This window comes from Hyla sarda, chromosome 4 (assembly GCF_029499605.1).
Source record: "Hyla sarda isolate aHylSar1 chromosome 4, aHylSar1.hap1, whole genome shotgun sequence".
In the NCBI taxonomy this organism is placed as follows: domain Eukaryota; kingdom Metazoa; phylum Chordata; class Amphibia; order Anura; family Hylidae; genus Hyla; species Hyla sarda.
In genome coordinates, this window is record NC_079192.1 from 291,454,945 (window position 1) to 291,473,060 (window position 18,116).

Below are 18,116 nucleotides of genomic sequence, written 5' to 3' on the forward strand. Positions count from 1 at the left end.
CCCTAGGGTGGGAAAAACAACCACCAGAGAAGAGGAATCAGTTCAGAGATCAAACTCACGTGTCCGCAAGGCCTGCGGACGAGATCCTGGGCAGAGACAGCCGAGGAACGGAGTTCCCGGAAGATCCCCTGTCCAAGGAGATGGCCTAGGATGCCAAAGGAATGGACCATCTTCTGTAGAGACTCAAGACACACAGGCCATATAGAGAGACAAGAAAAAGTCGACTAGGAAGCCAGATGGGTCGGAACCATCCCGGCAGCAGAGAGGAACAACTCCAATGAACACAGAATCAGACAGAGGGCCAGCCTGGCTGGGAAACAAGAATGGAAAAGGGCACAAGAGAGCCCCATCTAGAAGCAAGCCGATTAAAGAGGACATGGAGGGAAAACAGCAGGGTGAGCAGCGTACGCCTGAGCAGAAGGCGAGCACAGTAGGTGGAGACCAGAAAACCAAAGAAAAGAAAAAAGACGGAAACCGGATCTAGAAAGGTCTGGTGTATGAGAGCAAAGACCTGAACAGCTGAAGACCCAAAACCCCTGTCCCAGGGGCCAGCCGTGAGCACCCGGAAGGAGACAGTAGCTTGATGGAATCCGGATGACCGGAACGCCCCCCCATCTTGGGAGTACATGGACCCCGAAGGAGGAAAGGAGCGGATTGCCCTTAAAAGGGGGCATCCCGGAACACCAAAGCTACCGACATGGAAACTGGAGGTGCCTGAGTAACCTGGAAGACTTATACCTGAAGGGGAAGGAAATCCAACGTCTGCCAAACGCTCCTGGTGACAAACTTCCATGTCGGTACATGAAGAAGTGTGGTCTAGAAAGACCGCCCGATAAATGGGATTGCAGAGAAGTCTGGGCAGGATCACTATACATGCCCGAGACCTCAACCATCAACTAGGCCCAAAGAACCGGGAAAGCCGCCTGAAAAGAAGGCATGGCAAAGCATCTTAGGACAGTGTCCAAGACAAGGAGAATAACCGGTCTTGGACCCCAGAGGTCCGAGCGGACCAGAGCTGGGACTCTCAGGTTCTGGACACAGGAAGGTTACTGCAGAAGACTATGGTGTCAGTGCAGCGCAACTGATCCTGTCAGGAGATTGCGCCGAGGGAGGAGGAGAGCAATGGTAGGACCCAAACAACAGACGGTGGCTAGACTGGCTGTCACCGAACCATACATGCTTACATAAACTCCTCCAACAGAGGAGAGTGCCAAGGCTGTGTGAGCAGCAGTAGATAACCAAGAAACTGAAAGAGAGCCAGGCTGTAATCATGGGCAGTAAGCACACAAGCATAGACAGAAAAAAATAAGGGCCCAGCCAGGTACCCCAACTATATAGTGGAAAGAGAGAGATGGCTCCATCTTGGTAGCAAAAAGTACTCAACCAAATAGTCCCTCTAGTGGAGGGGAAACAAGGGGTGGTCGAGAGGAAACTCAGGTACTTACCATGCCAAGCTCCCTGATACCCGTACCCCTGTGGAAGGGGATTGTCAAAGTGCGCCAGGCACTGTAGGAGCAGGGAAATGCCGCCCCACAGCCACGGCACAAAGTACCGGGTGGACATAGCCCCCAGGGCCCCTGCGGCATCCCATCGCGGTATGGAGGAGACAACTAATGTCCCCAGAGGGATCGGAATCCTGCACACTGGAGTTAGGCAAAAATACAAGACGTGACTAGGCATGCAAGTAAGAAGCAGACACACACAACCAACCACACTGAGAGCCATTTCGGGCGAAGACTAAGGCAACAGAGCAGGCACCTGAGCCACCCTGCACAGGAACCCAGGAAAGATACCTGTAGGCATGGGGGGGGGGGGGGGGCTGAACTGACTGTGTTGCCTTATCAGGTCCCCTGCCAGAACCGGGGTGCTCAACCCCCTTAGACCTGTGGAAACAAGATCACAGGAAGGCCCACCCCACCGAACAGAAGGAAGGTGGACTCTACATTTGCAGAGTGGCCTTAGCATATGTAGAGATGCAGACATGGGTACCGCACAATAGTAGTGGGATACCAAGACTGCAGACACGAAGGAAACCGCAGACATCAAACAGACCAGCAGGAAGGTAGATATGCCCCTAGCAGACCAACGTTGTAACCTTAGGGAACAGAGAGGGGAACAGAGAGTGCTGTTGTTGCCGTGATGTATAGCAGGTCACCTTACAGGGTGACTGAAGCAAATAAAGCAGCCCCCAATACAGACCCTAGGAAAGGGACCCTGCAGATATTGAACTGGTAATAACAGATAAGACCGACCAAGGCTGAAATAGCAATAGAAATCAGAGTGCAATACAATGATTGGCCACAAGAGGCCAATGGTCTGAGTGACCAGGGAATCATATTTAATTATTTTTAACATGCAGGAAAGAAGCGTGGGGAGCAAGGCACCCTGTGCTGAATCTGCCTGAGAGGTCCCCAAAGAGAGATGGGCAGGACGTCCACACCATGGGGACCACTGAAGAAAATACATGTGGGCAGCCCCAGGAGCGGCGACGGCACAGAGCAGCACAATCAGAAGCGCCTGCTAAGCCTCCGCACAGTTCCGAGGCCAGGGGACAAGAAAGGCCTGGACAGGAAGAGCTCCCATCAGGACCGCAGCTCAGGGAGGCCGACGGTGCTGCTCTGATTATGGAGCGCTGCCAACCCTGCAATGGTGGAGGTGCGGAGATAAACTCAGCTGGAGGCGCACAGTGTCACGGCTGCGGATAAGCACCAGTCAGTCGTAAGAAGAAGCTGTGGAGCGTGCGAACCTAGAGGGGAGGCACTGCCTGGCCTTCCGATTCGCGTGCTGGCTCAGGGGTACAAGAAAGGCGAAGCCATGTGCCGCCATAACCCTCGATGCTGAAGAGGAGGCGCGGCCTCTCTTCCTGGATCGACCACAGTGGGTGAAAGGAAAACCAATATAGCTGGCAGAATGCCGTTCAAAGGTGAACAGGGAAGAACACCTGTGGAGGGAGCCACTGCAAAGGGCCAGCGCCTGTCCTCCAGAAAACTTAGTACACAGAAACACAAGTGGACCTGAGTGAGTCCCAGTCTTAAAGCTCCCAATAAAGGACTGAGTCCCTCTGTAAAGAGGAATATGGGGGAAGGAATATGGGGGGGGGGGGGGGTAATATACTCACTTGCAGATGCCATTTCCTTATACTCACCCAGGTGTCTTCAGCCAGCTTATGGCTACGCTGCACCACACCAGGCTAAGATAGCGGGGAGACCCGGGGCAGTGGGGGACCCGGACCCAGGGTACAAACCTCCAGGCGATGGCCATTGGCGATAAGGGGTTGACGGCCCATACTCACATGTTCTGTGCCCCTTTGTAGCATATGGGGGAACAGGTAGTGCCATGCTCCTGAACCCCCACCTGAAAAAGGGAAACAAAAGGGAGGAAAAATCCTAACTAAACAGCCCTTTCTAAAAAATAATAAAAAAGACCAGGTCTGGGGAGCTCCCAGACATGTGTCTTGCCTCCTACTGACACTAGCTAAAACTGATTACCTCACTTCCAGTGGGCGGGTATATCCTGCCAGGGAGGAGACGACTTTTTTCCTAGTGTCAGCGCCTCCTATTGGCAAGAGCATATATCGTTCAGTATAGGTGTCCCCAATGAAGAGTGACTGAGAAAAGACTTTTCATCTACATGCACGTTACTGTAATCTGCTGCAGAATTAAAGGGGTACCTCATAGCAAGACATCTTATCCCCTTATGTGCAAAGTATAGGGGATAAGATGTCTGATCGTGGGAGTCTGGATGCTGGCACGAAGGGGCGTGCCGTGACATAATGACCACAGCTGCCTGAACCCAGCATTCTGAACAAAATGTTTAGAGCGCCGGGTGCTTGCATGGAGATCGCGGGGGGGTCCCAGCAGCCGGACCTCTACGATCAGACATCTTATCACTCTATCCTCAGGGGATAAGATTTCTAGCAACAGAGTACCCCTTTATGTTGAGTTTCCGCAATGAACAAATATATAAATAAATAAAATACAGGTATAAAAAGAGGCAGTTTTTAAAATCTGATCAGAGGGCCTGACGAAGAGGGGGTCCCACCCCTCGAAACGCGTAGTCCACAGGGCTAAAAATAAAATAATCTATTTTATTTCTTGTGACCACTGGATTAATTTTCCATTATCGGATGAGCGCCAGGAGGATCGTTTTTTCCTAGTTGCTATCCGCAACTCTCCACGTTGTGAATTGTTTGACCATTCTGAAGTACAGTGACGCGAACGATCCAGGCTGCACTCCGTTTATACACCCGAGAATCGGGTAACAAGGCGACTATAGGTGTTGTGCTCTAAGCATAACACCCAAAGGTGAGCACCCCTTTTTCTCTTGTTGCTAGTGGCTATCCCTGTTCCACCAGAGTGACGGCACATAGCTGCGCTTTTTGTCTGTTTTTGTTTTGCATATTCCTTGAGCTATTTAATTCTATGAAATAGAAACTGTCAGTGCACACATTGGGGGACATTTTTGCGCACAGATAGCAATGTTTGCAAAAAAATGAATCGCCACTTCAGTGCAAAAATGTGCGGCTTGCACTGCTCATACAGAGGAAGGGGAAAAGAGGCAGAAAGGGGGGGCTGGAAGTGGGCGCCCTTCTCACATGGGACTTTAGAGCTAACTTACAACACCTACAGTTGCAGAAATATTCACAGCTTATAGCTGATATACAGAAGCCACAAAGCCACTGGATTTTATGTCCGACAGGAGGCTCCCAATATTTGCATTATCTTTCTTTACTGAACTCACATAGCAGCGAAACAGTTAATGAAAGTTTGTAGAGAAGAAAACTTAGGTGTAACCAAGCATGACAGGTAATCACAGGTGCACTAATCATGCTCTTAGTACAGGTAATAAATAGCCAGGCAGGTTAAGTCCCACCCTCTTTCTTCGCTGCTCACTCAAGAGATAAGTACCATATTGTCTTCTCTCTCAAGTGTTATATTGCAGTAATATATTGTTTAAATATAATATAATATTGTTACCGGAATTGCAGTATTATACATTGTTCACACATATACGCTGGTACATTACATTACTCATTACACTATACACACTTAGACCGTCTCCCGTGCCAAACACCCCCCCGCCCCCCCCCCCCCCTTCTCCTCCCGGTAATCTTTGTTCCATCATACATTCCCTTGTGTCAATGATATATACCTTGTAAACTTTTCTCTTTCACTCCAGCGCGCGCTCTCCCACACAGCTCAATTTCTCCTCACAGTTCAACTCTCGTTTATCGCGAGATCTCGCTTCTCACTGAATATCTCTGTAACAGCTGAAGTCTGCCTGTCAGCTCTCCCGCCGCGACCCTGTCACAGCTCCGCAGCGCTTCTCAGCTCCTGTCAGACTTTACCAAAAGATTTATTTCACTCAGGAAAGTTATTCTCCGGCAGATAGCTATTAATTATAACTATTTTCCAGTCATACTTATATTTCTGAGGCCATAATTTATTACTACCCTATAATTTCTATCGGTATACTTACCATAGTAACTTACTATTTCAATGTCCTCTGAAAATAAAACCTCTAGAGAGGAACATTCCTCTACCTCTGGGGATATTGATATGTCAGACCCAACTGCCGTAAAAAATATGGTAGACCATAGAATACAATTAGCTATAAAATCAGCTATCTCCTCTATACGTGAGACCATATCAGAATCCGTGTCATCGGCTATGTCACACAATAACCCCAGTTTTAATAAACCCTCTACTCCTTCAGACATATTTTGGTCTGCAGAGGAGTCCACAACCGGTTTAGCTAAAGGTTTCAAATCTCAGGGGAAACGCACACATAAAAGACATTTCTGTGCAAATGACGACCATGAAACCCTGTCTAAGCGACACTCTCGCCCTGGGTTAGGTCAGGACACGAATGAAAATTTGGCTACAACTAGTCACCATACCGATGTTAACCCTAAACATCCCAGACCCCCTGCCCAGAGGGAAGTCAAAAGTGCTAGGGCAAAAAAGGTTCTTAAAAGATCCAAACCTGATTCATATGTGGAACCATCTTCCTCAGATAATGACTCTGACTCATACTCAGATATATCTGATCATTCTTCTGCTGAAGAAATGGAGTATGAGGAAGGTGAAATTGCTGAAACACATAATGACCCAGAAACTGGGACAACTACAGAAACGGTTCTTCTAGATAGCCAGGGCACCCCATATTTCAACCCGGATCTGATTCATCACCCAAGATCCTCAGAATGGGTGCCAAATTCCCATCTGGCAAAATATCTGTCTGCCAGAATTAGGAAACCTTTGGACAGATCCACCCGAAACAAGTTAAGATCCGAATGCCCTCAGCCTAATCTGCCTGAAAAAGCAGAATGCACCCCCGAACTTGACCCTATTCTAGTCAAATATCTAAATAAAACGGGGAAGAATCCTAAAAAAGGTCTAGACAGATCCTTCAAGGCCTGTCAAGATAAATTGCTTGATATCCTAGGCCCTCTAACACAGATATTAGAAATATCTGATTCAGCAATAGCCTCAGGACACCCCATTGATGCCAACACTTTGCGTGGTTGGGCACAAAGAGCCCTTTGCCTACTAGGCAATGCTAATTCAGCTATTGCGGTGGAACGTCGCCGCACAATTCTCATGAGGATGGATCCTCAATTAGCTAATCTAGCAACACATGAGTTGGAAAACTCTTCTGAAGGGCTTCTCTTTGGAGACGCTTTTATTAAGGAAATAGGGAAATTTGTCGGGATTTTTACATCCCTTGACAAAGCCCAATCATCTTTAAAGAAAGTTTTTCCCTCTAAAATTTTTGGGAAGGCTGGGAAAGGTAGGGGCCGCTTTCCCAGCAGAGCCTCCTCATCTAGGCAGTACCCTAGAGGCTCCAATCAAGAAAGAAGCAACTTTCAACAATCATCCTCCTTCACTCCAGCTCCATTCTTTCCAACTAGAGGACGCCCATGGAGATCCAGAGGCAACAGAGGCTACCCCAGGACCAGACCATCTTCAGGTAAGTCCAGTTCCTCTATCTTCTTTCCTTCTTCCCCTAGGAGGAAGACTCCAACATTTTATTCATGCTTGGTCTTCAATAACCTCAGACCTTTGGATTCTGAACACGGTTTCAGGATTCCTGATAGACTTCATGACTCCACCAATACAACACACTCTTCCCATACCAATTCAGTTTTCAATTTCAGACCAAGAACTTGTAGATCAAGAGATCATAGACCTTCATTCCAAAGGAGCAATTATTCCAATCCCAAATCACACACAAGGCTTCCTCAGCAATCTTTTTCTTGTGAAGAAAAAAGATGGCGGATACAGACCAGTAATCAACCTTCGCCTTTTGAACAAGTTTGTATTATACCAACACTTCAAAATGGAAGGGATACACCTTCTCAGGGACATCTTGATTCAAGGAGATTGGCTAGTGAAGGTAGATCTAAAAGATGCCTACCTCACTGTTCCAATACATTCCACCCACCAACAATACCTCCAGTTTATCTGGAAAGGTCAAAAATGGCAGTTCACCTGCCTCCCCTTCGGCCTGTCGTCAGCCCCATGGTGCTTTACAAAGCTCATGAAACCCATTACATCCATTCTCAGGAGCAGAGGTGTCCGTCTAATTATTTACTTGGACGACATTCTCATCATGGCTCAGTCTCAAACAACTCTTCTCCAACACCTTCAATGGACAATATCTCTTCTCACCTCACTAGGTTTTTCCATCAACAACAAAAAATCAATTCTGACCCCGTCAAGGGAAGTGGAATTCTTGGGTTTCATGATAGACACCCAGAAAACTATCTTAAGCCTACCTACCAAAAAAACTGAAAATAATTTGGAAAGAAATTCGATCTGCCTTGAGCAAACGGATGATATCCTTACGGGCACTTGCTCGGATAATTGGCCTGTTATCCGCCTCAATACAAGCTGTCTTCCCAGCACCATTACACTATCGTGCTTTACAACGTCTCAAAATTCACCATCTGAGACAGGGCATGGACTATTCAGACTTGATAATCATCTCTATCGAAGCCAGGGAAGAACTTCTATGGTGGCTTTCTCACCTAGAATCTTGGAATGGCAAGACCATTTTTCATTACACTCCGGACATTATCATAGAGTCGGATGCCAGCCTATCAGGCTGGGGAGCTCGCTGTGGGATACTCACCACAGGAGGAAAATGGTCAGAGAACGAAGCCAACCTTCATATCAACTGTCTGGAACTCTTAGCAGGTTCCTTTGCCCTGAAGAGTTTCGCAAAGTACAGATCACACTGCTGTATTTTGCTTCGAATGGACAATATCTCAGCGGTTCAGTACATCAACCGCTTGGGAGGTACAACTTCCAAAGCTTTATCAGACATTGCGAAGGATTTCTGGCATTTCTGCTTAGAAAAGAATATTATTTTGAAAGCAGAATACTTACCTGGTTTAGCCAATTCCATTGCAGACTGGAATTCTCGCTTCCTTACAGATTCCAGCGACTGGAGACTGGATTCCTCTGTTTTCTCCTCTATCAATTCCATATGGGGACCTCTTTATATGGACCTTTTTGCTTCCCGCTTGAACAATCAATTACCTCTTTTCTTCAGCTGGAGACCGGACCCGGAAGCTTTGGGAATAGACGCCTTTCTTCAACTGTGGCCACAAAAAACCCTCTACGCTTTCCCTCCATTTGCAATGATTCCGAGAGTATTATCTCAGGTGATAACTCAACAGTCGACCATGGTATTGATTACCCCATGGTGGCCATCCCAAACTTGGTTTCCCCAAGTTCTCCAACTATCCATGGATATTCCAAAAATCCTACCTGTCTTCCCTCGTCTTCTTCAGGACCCCCTAGGGAACCCTCACCCCTTGATCCTATCCGGCTCTCTATCACTCATCGCCTGGATGATCACAGGCAATCCCCACTTGATTGCGAACTTTCACAATCAACTAAAGACATCCTCTCAGAATCATGGGCTCCAGGTACCCACAAGGCTTACAGATCAGCCTGGAGACTTTGGGTTCATTGGTGCTCTCAACGATCTCTGGATCCCGTTCGAGCATCTATCTCCCATATCCTAAATTTTCTTTCAGAATCCTTTGACTCAGGCAAAGCTTACAGAACTATAAATCTGTATCGCTCTGCCATTTCGGCAGAGCACGAACACATCAATTCTCTCCCAATTGGTAAGCACCCTCTTATATGTAGATTATTGAAAGGAATTCGCCTCAAAAGACCTCCTCGTCCTAAATATGAATCCACCTGGGACGTCTCCCTAATTCTCAATCTCTTTTCTTCTTGGGAAGATAATGATCTCCTTCCCTTGAAATTACTTTCGATTAAACTTACGGTACTTCTTTGCCTCATTTCTATAAAGAGAGTTTCAGATGTCAAAGCTCTAGATATTTCAAATAGATCCTTTTCTCCCCACGGGGTTCATTTTGCTATTTCCCGACGTACAAAAACCAATATCCATTCGGTCTTCTATCCCACCTTCATTAACCATCCCAAACTTTGTGTAGTTAGATGCCTAAAATCTTACGAACATAAAACATCTTCTCTTCGTAATCACTCTCTCCCCCAATTACTCATATCTTATTATAAACCCCATCTTCCAGTTACATCAGCTACCTTAGCAAGATGGGTCAGGATAGCCATGGATATGGCTGGAATTGATACTTCCAAATTTGGAGCACACTCTACCCGAGGAGCTATGTCCACCAAAACCATTCAAAAAGGAGGATCTCTCTTTGATCTTCTTAAAGCAGCCAACTGGTCAACCGAACACACATTTAAAACATTTTACTTCAAACCAGACACTCATGTCTCCATGTCTATTCTATAATGTATAATTTATTGCCTATGTTTTTATAGCTTTAAACTTGCAAATATTGGGAGCCTCCTGTCGGACATAAAATTGAAGATTTTCCTAGTTTTAATGACGGAAAATATAGATTTTATTAACGACAGGAGGCGAGCAATATCCCTCCCTATCATTTATATCCCTCCCTTATTATGATTTACCATTTTTATATTTTTCAGCATATTGATGATCTTCATCCCATATCCATGGACTACTCTTCGGAAGAATCCTTTCCGCTAAAAGTTTTTGATGACTCCATGTTCCAGTTCAAGATCTTCGTTTTCATCTAAGAGTCTTCAGTTTGATAGTCTGTTCGTTTCTTTCCGGAATTCTGGACTATGGTTTATTTTAATTGTTTATTACTTTGTCGCATCTCAGAAAGAGGGTGGGACTTAACCTGCCTGGCTATTTATTACCTGTACTAAGAGCATGATTAGTGCACCTGTGATTACCTGTCATGCTTGGTTACACCTAAGTTTTCTTCTCTACAAACTTTCATTAACTGTTTCGCTGCTATGTGAGTTCAGTAAAGAAAGATAATGCAAATATTGCTCGCCTCCTGTCGTTAATAAAATCTATATTTTCCGTCATTAAAACTAGGAAAATCTTCAATTTAATAAGAGGCGTGCATAATTCTAGCAAACTAAAAATGGGCAGAGCTTTACATACGTGTAGCGTACCAAAACACCAGAGATGATAAATCTTCCAATATTGGAACTTCATTAGAACACAAAAACTGCTGCTTTTTATACCTTTTTTTTACTGCTGTTTTTTATTTTATTTTATTTTTTTTACTTACACTGTGTGAACCCAGCCTTAACCTGAAAAAAACTACAAAATCCACAACACATATGTTGTAGCAGTAGTTCAGTATATTTTGGCACAAACAAAAGTCAACACTGCAGGTGTGCCCCATTGCAAGCTCTAGATGACATAAAAAGCAGTGGAAGGATTGTTAATTAAACAGCAACAAATGAAAGGACCCGCACTATTACTCATTGCATGACAACAAGATAATGATCATTTTAATTTCATTATTGTTCAATATTTCAAAAGTGCAGCAGCTATTAATCACAATGTGTTACATAGTCTATACTTGAATTACATTATAGATACCATGAAAGTTTCATGGTGTTGACTCGCTTGTCTGACTTCACAACCATTAGTGAACTTTGTAACTGACTTTGTAATAGGAAATTGTTTATTAAATAAACCATCTATATGAGACCCTTGTGACCTTATTACCTTCTGGTATTTAGACAGCCTATGTGGCCTGAAAGGGTGAAAGATGAAGACACTCCTTTCAGAAAGGAAGTGTCATATATAAAATATGGGGACGTATGAAATAGTAGAAAGTATGGAAAGAAAAGAGGTGATCTAAGTACAAGAAGGTCCAATTAGATGTACACCAAGTGACTACAGTGATACTAGGCAGAAGAAATACCCTATTCTATTCTGAGTCAAAGGAAGATCAGAGATAAATACATTTCATGTATGCTAATATCAAATGAAAGGACACTTATCTTGGGGTCTGTCAATGTTTCAAAAGATAATTTACTATTGAGATATTGTGATATTTGGTATCCACTAGTTGAAGGTAAGCTCAGCAACATCAGTTTGGACAATAATAAAAGGGATCAAAATGTATGAATGCAGCTGAGCTGGGATAAAACAGATGGCACTGCTGAAATAACGCTGGTGAGTTAGCATTATATGTCCAAAACATTAACCAGTGTGCTTCTTTAATAGGAATTATTCATCACTTTTATGCCACCTGAACCACAGGTCATCCAGGAGGTCCCTGGCAGCTTCTCCATGCCCCCGAGCCTTGACTAATACATATATCCCTGTCTAGGTACATGGAGAGATCTACTAATCACAGCTGGTGAGGTAGGCAATAGGTGCCAGGGACTGTTTTAATGATTTAGGGGTCAGGCAGCATGAAAGTAAGGATAACAATTTTACTTTGTTATTAAGTAAAGACCTAAAATCTAATTAAAGCTGAAGCTTACTGCTGTTCAGCCCTGAGTGTTATTTAAAAAAATTGAAAAATCTATGCATGAATTGCATATAAATGCAGAAATAGTTGCAGACTGCTGAACACAAGTCACAGAGTAGCCACGGTCTTGTTTATGAATGAACTTTAAAGAGGAGTAAATTAGAACAAATCTTTCTACTGTACAACATTTCATAAATGCAATAAAAGCTGGATAATAGCCAAAAGATATAAGAATTCAGTGAGTAATTTTACATCAGTTTGTTTCCCGTTCTGCCCATTCTAAAGCTCCAAACAATTACTATTCTAGCCTTGAGAGAATAATATAGGCTCATTGATTGGGGAGTACAGTGGAGCCCATTTCATAATCAATATGATGGCAGGATTTGTATAGATAATTATACCTATTTTCATGCAGAGTCAACAATGGTCTTTGGAAAGAACTCCTTAAAAAGTAGATAAAAAGCAGGAAACACAAAACACAGAACATGCTTGCGATAGATGTGACCCACTTACCTATTCTCATTTGCACTTTTGCCAGTAGACAAATTTGTGGCAAGTAGATGTTATTGAGAGAAGGCCAGGAAGATGACACCACAGATGGTGTTAGATTGTGTTCAATGGTTTCCCCAAGACGTACGAGCTAAATAAATACAACATAAGAGTTATTTCTTTACTTTCTCATTGGCATGTACAAAATCTAGCATTTTACTTAAATTATCATAGAAAGAATATATTTACTCCCCAAACCCTGCTATAAGGAGTCTTGGCTCCAGTGTCTTGTACTTATGAGACTACAATGCCCATCAGCGATCCTACACATTGGATCTACTAAGATTGGAGTGTAGGTTTCTTTGTGGGTTTTAATTCCCTACAATTTTTTTTATAAAAATGTTGGTAATACGCCCCTTTCCTAGACGATCACGCCCCTTTTTCCGGCTTTCTCAGTAAAATGGAGAGTTAGTTGAGTTTTTCTCAATTCTGGCACAAATTATGTCGCAGAATCTGGCGCGCAACCTGCCAAAACATGACGGGTTTGCAATAGTAAATGAGGGCCATTGTTAATCACAGGGGCATGGAGGGGCAATTTGTATGTCGCCACCTACTGTACTGAGATCAGGATTACAGGGTCATTTTAAATTTTCACATTAACCCCTTAACAACGCAGGACGTAAATGTATGTCCTGGTGAGGTGGTACTTAACGCACCAGGACGTACATTTACGTCCTAAGCATAACTGCGAGCATCGGAATGATGCCCGGATCATGCGCGGCAGGTCCCGGCTGCTGATCGCAGCCAGGGACCCGCCCGTAATGGCGGACATCCGTGAACCCGCGGATGTCCGCCATTAACCCCTCAGATGCCGTGATCAATACAGATCACGGCATCTGCAGCATCGCGGTCAGTAAAATGGATGATCGGATCGCCCGCAGCACTGCCGCGGCGATCCGATCATGCAGCACGGCAAACGGAAGTCCCCTTACTTGGCTCCGCTGCCTTCCCGGCATCTTCTGCTCTGATCTGCCTTCCCGCAGACCAGAGCAGAAGATGACCGATAACCCTCATCAGTGCTATGTCCTATGCATAGCACTGAACAGTATTAGCAATCGAATGATTGCTATAAATAGTCCCCTATGGGGACTATTAAAGTGTAAAAATAAAAGTAAAAAAAGTAAAAGTAAAAAAAAATTGAAAAACCCCCTCCCCCAATAAAAACGTCAATTGTCCCCTTTTCCCTATTTCACCCCCAAAAAGTGTTAAAAAAAATATTTTATATACATATTTGGTATCTCCGCATGCGTAAATATCTGAACTACTAAAATAAAATGTTAATGATACCTTACGGTGAACGGCATGAACGAAAAAAAAAAAAAAGTCCAAAATAGCTGCATTTTTATAACATTTTATTCCCAAAAAATAAAAATAAAAAATTGATTAAAAGTTTTATATAAGCAAATATGGTATCAATAAAAACTAAAGATCCCGGCACAAAAAAATAAGCCCTCATACCACCGCTTATACGGAAAAATTAAAAAGTTATAGGTCTTCAAAATAGGGGGATTTTAAACGTACTAATTTGGTTAAAAAGTTTTAAGCACAACAGTAATAGAAAAGTATGTTATCATGGGTATCATTTTAATCGTATTGACCCAAAGAATAAAGAACACGTCATTTTTACCATAAATCGAATGGCGTGAAAACGAAACCTTCCAAAATTAGTAAAATTGTGGTTTTCTTTTTAATTTCACCACACAAATAGTATTTTTTTTGGTTGCGCCATACATTTTATGGTAAAGTGAGTGATGGCATTACAACGGACAACTGGTCGCGCAAAAAACAAGCCCTCATTCTAGTCTGGAAATGAAAATATAAAAGAGTTATGATTTTTTGAAGGCGAGGAGGAAAAAAACAAAAACGTAAAAATAAAATTACTTAAGGGGTTAAATAAAGTAAAATCTAAGGTCTGAATGGTTGCTATTAAAACATATATAGTTCTTCACTCCATTAGTTTGGATATATAAGGCTTCTTAGAATGAAAATTAAAATTAAGAGTAAAATTATGCTTCTTGTCCAGAGTCTTCTTAGTCACTTTCTGTCAATGTCTTACCTCTAAGGTCTTAAAGTAACCACACTGGAAAATTTCCCGTCATAATATTATTCACCATACAAATGTATAATGTGAAACATGCATTTACCTACATAAATTAACATTTTGGAAGTAACTTTATGGTGGAGAACCACTAGGTTTTAAAGGCTTTGGTAGCGTAATAAATAAATAAAATAAAAAGATTCAAATGTTTTCTGTCTGTAAACCATCATGCACAATGTGTATTGCATCCAACTTAAACTTAAAAAAAAGAATACAGGAGCACATTCCTGATGCAAACAACATTATGGCTGTTAACCCTTACAATATCTGACTGTCTATGCTTAGTAGGCACTAATGTGTACTGTTTGTATATTTTTTGCTACTTTTGAATCTTTTTGTTTTTAATGCGTACCTGTCAGATCCCACAAAAAAAACTGTTATATGTTACTCAGTACCTTATTCTGATCATTTATATGTATCTATCACCGATATTTCTCAAAAAAAAAAAAAAAAGCATATTACAGCTGCTCAATGTCTTTCTCATCTTTCCAGAGGGAGGGAGCTTGTCCTCTCTTGCATGCACTGTGATGACTCCTCCCCATCTCTCACTCTGCTGGCTCACTGCTCTCGGGAGCCTGGCAGCCCTGCTCTGTAACCCTTTCCTCTGTGGTTTTATGCTGTACGTACATACACACACACAAAACACACAATGATTGTTGAAGATTGCTTGTACTCTACCAAAGACAATATGGTGAGTGTATAACTTGCATCTTCCTAAATTAGTGCAAAGGTTTAGTGCTAAAAGTACAGTGGTTTCCTATGTCATTCATGTGTATCATAGTTTGCCAATCCTGTAATGCTGGGAATTTGCCAGTCCTGTAATGAAGGGACTAGTTTTGGAATAGTTGGAGGTACAGTGTTTGGATAACTCTTTTTTTGCAGCAGTGTTGCCTTCAGCTATGTGCCTACAGCTTTTGCAAAACTACAACTCTCAGCATGCCCAGACATCCTTTGACTGTCCAGGCATGCTAAAAGTTGTAGTTTTGTAACAGTTTTAAAACTCTGTGTTACAGCAGTGTCGCTGCAGGCTGTGTTCCTCCTGCAGCCTTATCAAGCAGCTATCAGTGCCCCAGGAGGTATGGGGACCCCTAGTGGTGGGATTTTCAAAGGCAGTTTTCTTTAATAAAATGTGAAACATTTTTAAAGAAGTAGATTAGAAAAACTATTGTTTTGCCAAGATGTACAACATATAAGTTTTTATATCTGACAGTGCCCATTTAAGGCAAGATCAGAAGTGGATTTTAACTGAAAGTTAGCGTTTAGGTGGATGCTGCATTTTTTGGATCAGACAAAACTATGCCGGAGGGTAAGTATGCCATATGGTCCATAGGTGCAGCTCTGTGCCCTTATCAGCCTCTGGGGCAAGAGATAGAATGATGGATGCAAAAGATCTTGATTGTATCTACCTTGGACAGCTTTGGGTGACCAGACATAATGGAACCCAGCCTTAGCCTGTAGTATCCTTCTTAAAAGCAAGTGAGGTTGCACACTGGTAAGTGGTGAGGGTTATGTGCTACATTTTAACCAGATAAGAATCATCATTATGGACCAGATTTACAAGTTCACCTTAAACCAAATTAGTCTGATTTTCCCATAGCAACCAGTCACAGCTCAGCTTTCAGTTTACAAGAGCTCATAAAGATATGAAAGCTAAGCTCTTATTGGTTGTTAGATACAAGATCAGACAAATATAGATTGATAAATCTGGATCAATGTGTTTAAATTTGCCTGTTTTTCTGGAGTATACTCCAGGCACCCTAATTCACTCTCCTAAGAAAATCTGAAGGGTTGTCTCACTAAGAAAATTCCATTTTATATGCACTATTAGGGCACTTGAACAACAACAAAAGGGTCCCTCTTCTCAGAAAAAGAACTCTTAAAGGGGTACTCTTCTGCCCCCCCCCCCCCCCATAGGAACATTTTGTTAAGAACTTTGGAGTGGGTGGTGGGGGTCGTGACGTCACGCCATGCCCCCTCAATGCAAGTCATGCAAGTCTCAGACTTGCATTAAGGGGTGTGGCGTGACATCACAAGGTGTATGGCTGTGAAGTCACGACCCCCGCCACTCATACCCAGCTTTCTAAACAAACACTGGGTTCTGCACAGAGATCGCGGGGGTCCCAGCTGCAGGCCCCCTGTTATCAGACATCTTGTCCTCTATCCTTTGTAGAGTGGTTGATGTATGAACACATATATTTGACCACATTCTACTAAAACAATTCATAATACAAGTAATGTACACATATACCTACCTGTTTAATGATGAGTTCATGTGCCAATTTGTAATTGTTCAACTGCTTTGTCCAAAACAACTGCTGGTCCTCATTATTTTCCATTAAATCAGCTGAAAGAATCAAGCTCTGAGCCAATGTTAAGTATGCCACAGGAGACATGAAACACTTTTCTTGTAGCAAGTTGATGATATTCTGTTAAAATAGACAAAACAGCTTTTTGAATTAAATAGTGGTGTACTGAAGTTGTCTCATACAGAGCTGTTTAAAAAAATAAAGCTCATGACTTTCTATATAAATGTCACAAAATAAGAGTAATTATTGGTCTACAGGACAGATTATGTGGGAGAGGAGAATTTATCAAGACTGGCATTTTGTTATGCCGGTCTTAACCAAAAGTGAATTGTTTTAAAATGGGCTAAATTTATTATGAGGTGCGAAGCTCTTAATAAATATAGTCCAGACTGTGAAATTTAAACCAGCTAAGAGCTGAAGTAGTTTCATGCATAATTTACACTAGTTTCTGTTGGAAATTATAGTTAGTCCACTGGCTGTAGAAGGCCATGCTCCCTCCTGTTAAACCCTGTCCACTGGTTCCTGACTGCGTAATTCGGTGTTTCTATGGTCCACTTTTATTTTTCTACTTTTTTTAATGGTGTGGTTTATGCTGGCCATGGACTAGTGACAACAGAGATAACACTGATGAATATTTCCTTATTTTTTATATTTTTCATTTCTTTTATATATCATTTTATAATAATGGTCTGCAAACATTGGCTTTCTAGCTGCTGTGAAACTATGTCATGCCATGTCAGTTGCAAACCACTGCCTTTTCGTACTGGCCCTTATTTGTATTCAGGCAACCCTATCTGAAATGACTACTGCTGTTTCATACAATTCACATTTCCAGAAGGATAAAACATCAAACAGAAACATTAGCAATACTGAGAATGCAATACTAAGAATGTTCACTAAATCACATAAAAGTGAAAGAATAACTACAGTCTCCAAAAATAGTTGTTTTTATTTTCTGAAGGTTTCTTGTGTTGGTACAGTATATCTCAAGAGAATATTAAATATGTTTACTATAATCATGCAAAAATCCAAACTCATAAAAATATTTGCCTAGTATTAGCAAGAGGGCAAGATCATCTATCAGTCTTCAGGCATAATACCGACTATAAATAAAAACTGCTCTGCTTTCAGTTCTTTACACCGAGAAATGAGACACTTACATCAAAGTCACTGCTAATATATTTTGCAGTACAAACTTCCTATTGCTTGTCCATATTTATTTCTTAAAGGGGTTATCCAGCATAAGGTGATTTTAGTACGTACCTGGCAGACAGTAACGGACATGCTTAGGAAGGATCTGCGCTTGTCTTGGGGCTAAATGGCTATGTTGTGAGATTACCATAAT

General features: G+C 42.6%; 1 protein-coding gene and 1 long non-coding RNA gene across 2 annotated transcripts in view; one reads left to right on the forward strand and one right to left on the reverse strand.

Moving 5' to 3' along the window:
• Nucleotides 1–18,116, reverse strand: part of CFAP54 (cilia and flagella associated protein 54) — a 395,393-nt gene that overhangs the window by 77,225 nt on the left and 300,052 nt on the right. Inside the window, exons 56-57 of the mRNA XM_056574483.1 lie at nt 16,718–16,891; nt 12,332–12,458 (exon numbers count right to left, since the gene is read on the reverse strand). Of these exons, the coding sequence (XP_056430458.1) occupies nt 12,332–12,458; nt 16,718–16,891 (301 nt within the window). The remainder of the gene's footprint in view (nt 1–12,331; nt 12,459–16,717; nt 16,892–18,116) is intronic.
• Nucleotides 1–18,116, forward strand: part of LOC130369347 (uncharacterized) — a 73,468-nt gene that overhangs the window by 44,171 nt on the left and 11,181 nt on the right. The window lies entirely within an intron of this gene.